The 12287-nt window shown below is 39.4% G+C and overlaps 2 protein-coding genes across 3 annotated transcripts in view; one reads left to right on the forward strand and one right to left on the reverse strand.

Annotated features, from left to right (window-relative positions):
- The window catches only part of LOC125295302 (RNA-binding motif protein, X-linked 2-like), a 144695-nt gene that overhangs the window by 82881 nt on the left and 49527 nt on the right, over positions 1-12287 (reverse strand). The window lies entirely within an intron of this gene.
- LOC125294288 overlaps positions 8378-12287 on the forward strand; it is a 47236-nt gene continuing 43326 nt past the window's right edge. For both annotated transcript variants that reach the window (XM_048242832.1, XM_048242833.1), the window contains exons 1-4: positions 8378-8463; positions 8579-8710; positions 9526-9672; positions 9948-10086. In XM_048242832.1, the coding sequence (XP_048098789.1) occupies positions 8422-8463; positions 8579-8710; positions 9526-9672; positions 9948-10086 (460 nt within the window). In that variant the 5' untranslated portion in view covers positions 8378-8421. The remainder of the gene's footprint in view (positions 8464-8578; positions 8711-9525; positions 9673-9947; positions 10087-12287) is intronic.

Raw genomic sequence — 12287 nt, forward strand, 5'->3', positions numbered from 1 at the left:
TCCATAAATGGCAGAGAATGTCTAAAGTTTTCAAGTAAAGTTTTGGGATCATTACATACTCAAAAAGGAAAAGAACAAGCATCTGAACCGAAAACATCCACTCCATGCTGTTTCACCAAGCGTCAATAAAGTAGACCATCTATCAATCTATCTAGCCTATCTATCATCTACGTAGCCTATAGCCTACATTGATGTTGGCTGATTTTAATCACATACTGTATTTGTAGCGATGTCGTGATATAATGTTTAGCTTTGATGTTTTTAAGTAGTAACTCTATATATACAGTCTATGACTTATTCACGTTCAATTGCAAGACAGTATGCCTAAAAAAGAACCCCTTATACACACATGCATGCACCCTCATCTTCCCTCACGCACCGCACGCGTGCACACATACACACACACAGGTTGCTAGGTTACCATAGCAAATAGGCTCACCCTAGAAATTATTTTTTAGTAGCCTAATAGTAAAATTATTTGTTAGTAGCCTAATGGTAGGTTATTTTTTAGTATTCCAATTGTAAAATTATTTGTTAGTAGCCTAATGGTAAATGCTGCAGGTGTAGAAATCTACATAAAACAGATATTTACTCTGATGTCAGGTCTAGATTACAGCATGAAACTTGTTGTGCATTAGCCTGGGTGTTCCCATGCTGCCTTGCGCGCGATTTGATTCACGCTGCTAAGGCAGCCTGGAGACCATGGAGCAAATTTTCGCCTGAGATAGGGAACCAATCACAGAACAGGTGGGAAAGCAAGACAATGATGAGCTATGCACAGACGCATTTGATAGACATCCGTGGCACCCAATAAATGGATCTGGGCATTTTTTTCAAATATGACAAAATGAACGTTTGGTTCCCAGACCACGTCTCATTGAGAAGTGGTGGTCCAGCCAGGCTAGTTGTGCATATTAATACATTAAATTGCTTTCCCTCTTCTCCCTCCCAGCACTTCACAACATAGTATGGACAGCTTTGTTCGCCCAGCTAAGTCATGCACAAAAGGCTGCAATTTTACAGAAAGCATTTTGAACATTATTTAATTGTTGGCACTTATAAACACTAAATGGGTAAATTGCAATAAATGGGCTTAGTGATGTTGGAGTTAGAATACTGATGTTGGAGTTAGAATAAATACCTCTGTGCCAATTGCTTGATCATTTTACAAGCATGTCATTTTCGTTATGCATTATTTGTTTTGGTTGTTTAAAAATGCAAAAAAAAAATATCCGATTAATCGATCGATAAAGTGATAGATTAATCGATTACAAAAAGAATCGATAGCTATCTCTTTATGTTATTTTTTTTTGTTATATTACAAAAAGAATCGATAGCTATCTCTTTATGTTATTTTTTTTTGTTATATTACAAAAAGAATCGATAGCTATCTCTTTATGTTATTTTTTTTTCTGCCAACGGTGGGTAAAATGAAAGACTTGATGAGGTGAGTTTAACAAGTGTTCACTCGCAAATTCGCGTTCCCCTAGCTGTGAAACTAAAAATATTCCACTGAGTGCAATTGTAAATTCACCTAGGCCTAATAGTTTGACTGTGTCTTGGAAAGTTATTACTTGTTCACGAGTTTAGGCCTAATCATTGCAGCCTCACAGATGGCAGAAAGACACCACAATCTGAAAGAAACTTGAGTGCACGTGCAAGTGAAATTCTTTAAAAGCAATCAGTAGTTTGCATTAGTCAGCAGGTAATACTTGAACAATGAATGTTTTTTTTTTTTTTTTTACAAATAAACAAAACATGTAGGTTATTGTGAGTAAAGGGATAGACTACACACTGACAACAGCAGATGTCCATAAGCCTCTATCTACTGTAGCCTACATCCAGGTAAATTAGATATGTTGGCATAACATGGACGATAGATGTATTTCTTTACAAAATAAATCTTTAATATTAATGGATTGAAAAGAGGTATAATACCAGGCATGATCGCATAGGGCCCACATAAGAAAATGAATACCCACATCAGTGCCTATCAACACAAGTGGTTTTCATAGGTCAGGATTGTTAGGCTCTAAAACAGATTGTCAACATTATAGAGCTACTGTAAAAGATTCAGTTTGCACTTTCAGGAACACATTGAATCCTGTTTAGATAGATATTCAACATTAAAGATGGGTCACTATCCAAAATGTGTCTTGCGAGTATGGCTATGTCTGTTTTTGGCTGTATGCATGAAGGCCGACGTGAGCAATTTTTGTTTTCTCGGCTCGAGGTGCTACTCAAAAAAATTCTTAAAGGTTGGCAGGTCTGAGTCTGGTGCGCACTGACGAGCACAAACTCAATGAGAGGGTGCTCGGTGGTAGTGGGGGAGGGGCATGAGAGTTGTAAAGATTCAACATTTTGGCTAAGTCCCCTCAATCTGTCAGACTTGCCAACTTTTTTTTTTTTTTTTTTTAAAGCATTATAGACTACAGTACATGGCATTTTTTTGACATGCCTAGCCCTACTTGTTCTAGGACAATTTCTGCCATGTTGTTTATTGGCAAACAACTGAACACTTATAATTCTTACATAGCCCAATTGGTCAGGCTACATAGCTGTCATTGAGAAATTCAATTAGCTATATTTTCGTTAGCTTGACCCAGCAGAGTTTTACAACAATGCATTGGAAATGCATAGTCTATATAATTTGTATATAAAACCAAACATTTGAGAGATTGGTGCAATATTTACCTCCTATGATTGAACTTGAGTGACAGAGAGCTTGGTACCGCTTGGGCATACGATCTTGATTAGGCTACTTGCTGGCGTCATTTCTCCCAATGAGTAAACGACCGGAAGTGAACCGTACCAAGTCATATTGGACAGAAATCTTGTCAAAGAACGAACAAAATAACGGTATTAACTGGTTACCATTATTTTAGATAAACGATTCTGTAACGTAACATAAAAAATATAAAGTTTCTGGTTTCATTTCTGTTCCTAGCAAAACATCAAAAGTTTCTGGTTTTTGTACCATGAACCTGTTCAAAGCCTTGGTCTTGTTATAGGCTACTGTCCCAACTCCCAAGGTTTCAACATGGCAACATATCGTGTTGCGGTAGCCTTGTAGGATTTAATGAATACGTTTTGAAACTGTCTGTTACAATCAATCAAAATGAGTGGGGAGGCTGGGAGATAGTAAGTTAGCTCATATATCAACCAAGGATGCTTGGCCCTTTCATCGCTGCTTGAAGCTATTTGGAAATAAATGCTTCTGTCTTCAGATGGTATCGGATAAATTGACAAATGCAGAATTTAATTAATTCTTCAAAAGTAGCCCTAGTTACAGCATTCTTTATATAAATGGGTATTAACTGTAAGACTACAGGTTTTCTTCTCAATTGGAAACAAAATGACCATCTGTGACTTTCATTTCTATTGGGCTTTGTATTTTTTCATTAAGGCATAGATCCAGCACAAAACACTGTGGAAGATCTAATGCTCCGAATTGGTTATCAGGAGGGCATTGATAACAATATGGGTGTTTGCCTTTTCACTGTCGAGGGAATGCCACTCACTGATGATCCCTTTTTCAACACATGTAAGTAATTTTACATTTTGTTCACTGATTCGTCTAAAAAGTTAGATAAAACAATCATCTGACTTGATGTCAAACTGTAAGTGTTTTTAAGGCCATGTCCACACTCAGTGGACAAATCTCAGATTTGTTTGCACATAAACACACACACACACACACAAGCACACACACACACACACACACACACACACAGGTACACACGCATGCATTAACCCCCCCCCACACACACATAAACACACACACACATTAACCCCCCCCTCCACACACACATAAACACACGCACGCATATTAACCCCCCACACACACACACACACACACACACACACACACACACACATACACGAAGAACACAGTAGACATATGGCATATGCACGCACACACGCACATGCACACACACACAGGTATGCACGCTCAGTCACACACACGCAAACACACAGGCACATGCACCCACACATAAACACAAACACGTACATGCACGCATGAACAAACACACACACACAGAAATAAACACACCCACACACACGCACAGACATATACTACATACACACACACATGCAGGCAAGCAGACACACGCACGCACACACACACAGGTTAAACTCACTTTAAGGCACATTCAGTTGTAAAACAGTTAGTTAACAGTGTTAGACTTGTTGGAAGTTGGCAAATTTTGTAAAACTGATGATAACAGGCATTTCAGAGAAAACCAAGTCCTAGTTATGTCCATTAATTGTCCCAACAGTTTCTGTTCATGGCTTAATCTTTTTTGTCTGGCTAGGTTTCCTTTCTGTAGGCTCCTAGAGAGATCACATGCCGTCCCATCTGATGAAATGGTTTGCTAGCTAGACAGACAAGTTTTACATTGTTCAGTGGAAGGCATTTTCATCATCTAAGTTATGTATTTTAAAATTCCACTTCCGCCTTTTGATGTTCACTGATCCTCAGCAATGGCACAGAAAATCTGGTCTGTCAGGTTCTTGTGAAGCTGCTGTTATTTCCCATTAATATGACTGCCGCGCTAGTGAAGCAACGATCATATAGGTTTAGTCAGAGTTTTATTTCTTCCAGATTTTATTTATTTATTTTTTCTTCAGTAATTTTGTGTCAACAATTCCTGGGACACTGAAAGACCGGGCTGCACAAAACTTGGTGGGCATGTAGCGCCACAAGGATGACATGACAGTTTTCTTTGAATATCTTAAGAACCGTAGGGCCTAGGATGACCAAGTTTTTTAGTATGTTGGTCTCAAGGGGCCATGTCAACCCATCCCATATCCATTTATTTGAGGTATAGCGCCACCTATTTAAAAATGAAAATGCAAAAACAGGCAGATATCTTTGGCTGACATTCAAAACTACACAAAATGTGAAGTGTAGGATCATTATGACACAGGTACACACACTCACACACGTGCACACGCATGCACACACATATAAACACACACACACGCATGCACATACACACATGCACACACACGCACGCATGCACATATAAAGACACAGACACACATACACATTTACACACAGGCACGCATGCACACACTCACACACACGCATGCACAAACACACACATAAACACACCCGAATGCACGCACACACACACACACACACACACATAAACACACCCACACACACATGCAGGCAAGTAGGCACAGGCACACAAACACAGATAAACACACACAGACACACACACACACACACACCCCATTACCATTACCACCACAAACACACTCACAAGCGAACACACACACACACACACACACACACACACACAGATGCACACATATACACAAAAGCAAACACACATGCACACACTCATTTACACACACAAAAGTCGCAAGAGTAGGGATGGAGTTACCCTGGAAATCCAGAATTTGCTCAGCGAGTCACTCCGGCAATCAGAACTGATGCTTATTATCCATGCCCTTGGAGCCAAGCTGCACCAATCACATCGGTGTATCTGATATAGGCGGGCCAGAGGTGAGCTAAACAGATGACGATATTTCCAAAGGCATGGATGGGGCCGCCCCTTGAGTTGGGCCATTTTCATTACTCAGATTTAGCCAGACCCTAAATCTTTCTAGATATACCTGGATTGGAGATACCTAGGTTGAGATGTTTTTCGTTTTGATCGTTTGATGGAGAACCGTGGGGCCTAGGATGGCCAAACTTTTTTTGTATGCTGGCCGCCAGGGGCCATGTCAACCCATCTCATACACACACACACACACACAAACAGGCACACACTCACACACATGCACACACACACATAAACACACGCATAAAAACACACACACACACACATAAGACACACATACACACATCAGCACTGCAGAGGGTGGTGAAAACTGCCCAACGCATCACCGGTTCCTCACTCCCCTCCAAGCGATGTTTGCGTAAGGCGCGCAGCATCATCAAAGACTATTCTCACACCAACCACAGACCCCACTCCCTTCTGCGAGGCATTACAGGTCTCTCCACACCCGAACCAGCAGGTTCAGAGGAAGCTTCTTTCCTGCGGCTGTCACCCTACTGAACTCTAGCTCTGCATTCCGGTGACAACCAACCAACTAAGCCTCCAACCCCCCCACACCACCCTTCACCGCCGCCACCTTAAAATTTGAACTATTTCATGGAAAATATATGTTCATTTTCAATTTGATGCCAGCAACATGTTGGGACAGGAGCATGTTTACCACTGTGCTGCTTCACCTCTTCATTTAACAACATTCTGTAAATGTGTAGGAACGGAGGAGACCAGTTGCTAGAGTTTTGAGAATTAAATGTTGTTCCAATATTCGCCGATATAGGATTTCAGTTGCTCAACAGTATTTTCATTCCATTAAGCACCTAATTTGACAAATCTGGACTGGACAGGCCATTTTAGCACCTGGACTCTTCATCTATGGAAAAATATTGTTTAAATACTGTATATGCAGAATTCATTTTGGCATTTTTTTCCTGAAATATTCAAGGTCTTTCCTGGAAAAGACATTGCATGATGGATGGTTGTATATGTTGCTTAAAACATGTATATATCATTCAGAATTGATTGTGTTTTGCCAAATGTGCAAGATGCCCATGCTGTAGGCACTAATGCTCTTCCACACTGTCATAGATGTTGAGTTTTGAACTGAGCACTAAAACCAGTTGGATACTTGGATAGGCCCAAATGAGTCCATGATTTCCAAAAAGAATTACACATTTTGATTGGTCTAACCACAGGACCTTCCATGTTACCTCAGTCCATTTTAAACAAGCTTACAGTAGGCCCAGATAAGACGGTGGTATTTTCTGTATCATGTCTCAATACAATTTTGTCTGTTTTGGCTGTTACAATTTTGGCTGCAGTTTTTGAATTAAAGTATCAAACTGTGCACATAGACAATGGTTATCAGAGGTTTTCCTGAGCCCATACATTGACAGGCCTGGAAATAGGTCTAGTGTTGATGCAGTGCCATCTGAGGTCCAAAAGACCATGGCCATCCAATTTGTTTTTCAGCTCTTTCCCTTGTTTGCAAAGAGTTCTTTGGGTTTTCTGAATGTTTTAATAATATTATGTCCTGTCAATTATGAAGTCCCCAAATACTTCACAGTTTCATATTAAGAACCATTAAAATTACATTGTTTCATCATCATGTCCACACAGGTTTACACAGAGTGATGAATACCCCATCATCTTTACTTCTATGAGACCCTGCCTCTGTGGGATGCTCTTTTTCATAACCAATCATGTTGCCAGTTTCCTTAATTAGTTGTGAAACATTCCTTCTTTTGTTTTCTTTCCAGCATTTTGTTACCCCCGTCCCAACTTTTTTTGAAACATGTTGCTGGTATCAAATTCAAAATTAACATATATTTTCCATGACATAGTCGAATTTGTCATTTTCAACGTTTGATAAGTTGTTTTTTCCTTGTTGAGTTGAAACTAAATATGAGTTTAAGAGATTTACAGATAATTACATTCTGTTTTTGTTCACATTTTACACAACGTTCCAACTTTTTTTGTTTTGGGGTTGTACGAGATGGAGACAAATTGACAAATCGCTAAACTTTATTTCATTATTTTTTTTATTTATGTGCAGGACTGAGCAGCGGTACATCTATTTTTTTTAATTACCTGCTATGTCACAACACAAAAAAGTCTGATATCTTGGCCTTCCTCTGTGCATTTAAGGGTCGTTACATGACAGGCACGTAGAGAAAGGGAGTCATCTCTATGTCATATTTACACCCAAAAGAATCTGAAGTCTCTGTCACCACAAACCCAGCCAGCCTGGAACAACACAGGGATGGACACTGTGCGCTGTCACATTATGCTGAGGGTAGTTTTTCAGTCTTACCCTTTGGATTAAAAACAGTATTTTGGTAAAAAATCACAATTTAAAAAGATATTCCATTTTTTTAATAATTCAGGGTGATTATGAAATTAAAGTTGACCTGGAAGATCATAAACTGGCTGATTTGAAAAGGGGGCTGGCATATGAAAGTGGAATACCATCACATGTGCTGCAGTTAAGGTGATTTACAAAGTTTACTCTTTAAATTCCTAAACCGTCAAACCTATCATCTTCATTTGTAATGCATTTGTATATTTTTAAGGTGATTGACTTCACAAAGTGTTACTCTTTCTACATTCTGCAGACCGATCATCTTCATCTTGATTTGTGATTTGTGTTGTATTACCGGATGCATTTGTATATTTTTAAGAATAACTTTAATGTTTTTGCAACAGGGATCTACAATGGAGTAATGACACCTTGAAAGACATCGGGATAAATGAGGACTCTTTGGTGCATTTCTTCCTGTCTTCACTTAGTGAGGAGTGTCCGAATTTTGAGCAGTTTCTCAAGGCAGACATCCAGCCCTCTGTGCAGCAGACTATGAAGGGCTTGAGTGTCTTCTTTTCATCTTTGTACTCCACTGTAAGCAGCCAATAGTGTTTAAACAATCTTGTGTTGAGGGTTTGGTTAGTTGTTCACTTCAGTTTTAATTTGTTGCTTTCACTGGCAGTAGTATTCTGAATACCTGTATTTGCAGAGAATGAAAGAACATGGTGAAAAATCGAAAAATGTGGTGGCGTATATCCGCAAACTCACTGGATGTCATGCCCTGGCTCAGATTCTGCATCAGATGATATGCAGGAATGAAACTGGGACCAACATACAAAAGGTGATGCAATAACTGTATAGTACAGTGAGTAGTGTTGGGTATGACACAAGATCATGATAGTGCAGTGTCAAATTAAGTTTTACAGTGACAGTTTTATTGTAAATATTTAGGAATTTAGATCACACTAGATCATCACACATTGTACTATTGTAATAGCCTGACGAGCCAGACCCACATTAAAATGTAGGGTCTGGGCACTCACCGTTCGCAGTGCTCAGTCCATTGTATTATCTAATACAGTAATTGGTTGTCTTTCAAATTCCCTCTGCACGCAATAGGACAGCGCTGAGTCCCATGCGTTTTCCCACCAGCGGAGCTAGTTGGCTAGTTCAAACTTTTGCCAACTTAAAACAAGCTTAACTCGTGTCACACTGTTAGCCAACAGCAACATCCATCTTTGTTTTCAAGTAGCAGGGAATTCAAGCCAAACCGTTGCAACTCTGCCATCAATCATTATGTTAAGCCCGCCTAACGACTCTATACACGATTTGATTGGCCTGATAGAAGTTTAATTTTTCGAGCTCACAAGCCAACGGAGAGTTGCTAGACTAGCCCTAGAAGCAAATGTAATTTGCTGCCGCTAGGGTGCGTCTAGATTTCTAGGCTACTATTGTACTGTAATGCATATGACATATTTTGAATATGTATCATATTTTTTATATGTATCATTAATTCATTGAAGACACACTATGTGTTGATCAGACATGCTCTGGCTTAGATACATGTACAAAATGTCTTGATTTTTGCAACGTGTACAAAGTACTTAATGAACTGATTGAAAATCTTTCTATTCCTTTCTATTCTTTCCATTTTAGATCGCACTTGTGGAGGGACTATACTTCCTTTTCAGAGAACTGTTACCTAGTCGTACGTCAAAATCACAGAGTGACGTAATCATTGAAGACAATGAAGTGTTTGAGTACTCACCTGAATGCTGGGCCTACCTGTTGTCTCAGTCTAAGGTACTCTGTCCATCACACACAGACATGTGCACTTTCTCTCACCCAAAAACAATCCACACACAAACATACTAAATCCAACAAATGAGACTGTCTTCTTAAAGTGATTAGAAGAATTTTGGAAATACTTTGTTGGAAATTTCAACTTTCTCCATACCATCATTGTCTCTGTGTTTGAGACACCATGAGCTATAAACTGAGAATTCTTACATGAAATATGCTGTACAGGAACTGTTTCAGAGCATCTCTTATTAGAGGAAAACACTTTTTGCATCTAGGAGGAGAGCATAGAGCATGAGAACTTTGCTCCCGTGTCATTGGTTTCCCCCACCACAAGGAAACGTTTTTCAGAACCAGTGCGGATTGCCAACCTACCAGAAATTTGTGAACGATCTGTTGTTCTGCAGGCAATTGAAGGTAATATAAAATTATATTATTGCTCGATGTTGGCTGTAGGCCTAGTTCTAAATACATGAAGGTTACATAGAACGTTACAAATTAACATTACAGTATCAAATATGGTGCATAAAATGCTGATACGGCTTCATGTTTGCCCCATTACAGTGTCACATGGTGGCATATTTTCCGACATACATTGAATGAAAGTGCACGCTACAAATGAAACAGGTAGCCTATAAGGCTGAACCAACATATGAAAAAATAAAGAGACACCCGCACACTGTTATATAAACATTACCTTAACCATGGGGCTTTTTTGCCTTTATTTATACTAGTGCAGTGCCCGTTCAAACATGCCATTCCTGAAGAAAACCCATAGCCCAATTACATGCCCACAGGTATGCCTGCTTTAAAAATAGGATGATAGGGAAACATCATTCCAGCTAAGCATTCAATAATGAATACTGAATATATAATATGTTAGCCTATAATTAGTGTGGCCTCTAATAAACGTGTAATACATTTAGGCATGCTGCATGTGACATTTTAGATCAGAATGACATAAGCCTTTTTGAGTTAAGGCTAAATATGTGTTAAGCTTGCTGAATAACTTCCTAATACTGAAGACAAACCATTTTGTGGAACGATGCATCATTGTTTGAAATTTGCAACGTGGAATGATGCATCATTGTTTGAAATTTGCAATGATGTGACTCAAAAACAGTCTTTAGCATAAGTGACGTCGCTCAGTCTGCCACTTGTTGTCTATGTGTCGTTAGCCTAACGCTCGTTTTAATTTGGGACCTTGCAGTCGGAATTGTCGTTTGTTTAGTCAAAGTCTCAAGTCCAAAGTAGCCTGGGCTATTCGAAGCGTCAGTTTATTGCGCATACTTTTATTTTGAGTGGTCACTACATAACATACCCGTGTTTGTTGGCGTGTTGTTGCAAAATCTGCGTAATCATTTTATGCAAGCAAACTGCATACAGGACGTCTTTATTGTTGAGGTCAGACATGATAATCATCTTGCATGTTAACCCACAAGCGGTTCCCGAATAATCCGTTTTTTAAATTGCGACTGACTATCATCAGAGCCCGTCTACGGAGAGCCTCCCCACTCTCTATTAATCCCATACAAACCGAATTTGGCTGCAGTTCACCAGAGTTCACCTAGATGGCGATCGCGGGCGAGTCCAAAATACATACTCTGGAGCTACATATCTAAATTTATTGTTCACCTATTTAACAACTGAAACCCTCAGATTTTATTTTATTTTTTGCAAAATGGATATGGATTATGAATCAAAAGTTAAATAATCCGGGAGTCATGTCCTTTCGTTTTCTTACAGGTTGGGTCGTTGTTGCCCATAACACGCTAGCATTGTGCTAATGAATGACGTCATTGACATGTTTGAAAGGCTTTTTAGAACAATTAAGTGACTTAATTGCGAAAAAGCGAAAAATATAATACTCAACCAAGTGTATTGTCTTTGCCTCCCCTTTCGAATACAATATTCAAATTAATTGAAAAAAAATGATATCCCGAGAAAAGGGGATTTTGAGGGGCACAGCTCCATAGACCTCCATTCATTCTGGACTCGCCTGCGAGCGCCCTCATGTGGAACCACAGAAGGAACTGCAACCAGTTCAGAAACCGGAAGTTTTCCGAGAGTGGAAGTTCTCCCCTTATTAGACATTCTCTGCTATCATCAAAGTGAGACCTAGCTGTCAGTACACAATCCATGGGGTGGAGCTCCCCTGAAACTGGTTCCCTTGGGAACAGTGCAGTGCAGCGATAAACGTCCTATGTAAATATGCATTCAAAAATCTTAAAAATCGAGTGCACACCTTTGTGCCACGCGGGAGACACATACTAAATCTTAGGTCAGTCTGACAAACGGTCAGTGAGATATGCGTGCCACAGACACAAACACAGACGCTAATTGCTTTATAGATAGATAGGAGTCATTCAAATCTGTGGAAATATGGAAGTGGATTAATGTGTAAAGTATATGGATTTAATGTGTAAATTACCAATGTTGTACCAAGTCCCATTCACAGGATAAATGAATGTGGTTACAGTACAGGGTGTTTTGGGAATACCAAAATAAACATTTACAAAAATAAATAAATTTTAGCGCCCCCTCAGGTAAAACACAGCATAGCAGTTTGCTTGATTGATTAACCTATAACTTATAACCCTGACATAAGAATCCCTCCA

Source organism: Alosa alosa, chromosome 5 (assembly GCF_017589495.1).
Source record: "Alosa alosa isolate M-15738 ecotype Scorff River chromosome 5, AALO_Geno_1.1, whole genome shotgun sequence".
In the NCBI taxonomy this organism is placed as follows: domain Eukaryota; kingdom Metazoa; phylum Chordata; class Actinopteri; order Clupeiformes; family Clupeidae; genus Alosa; species Alosa alosa.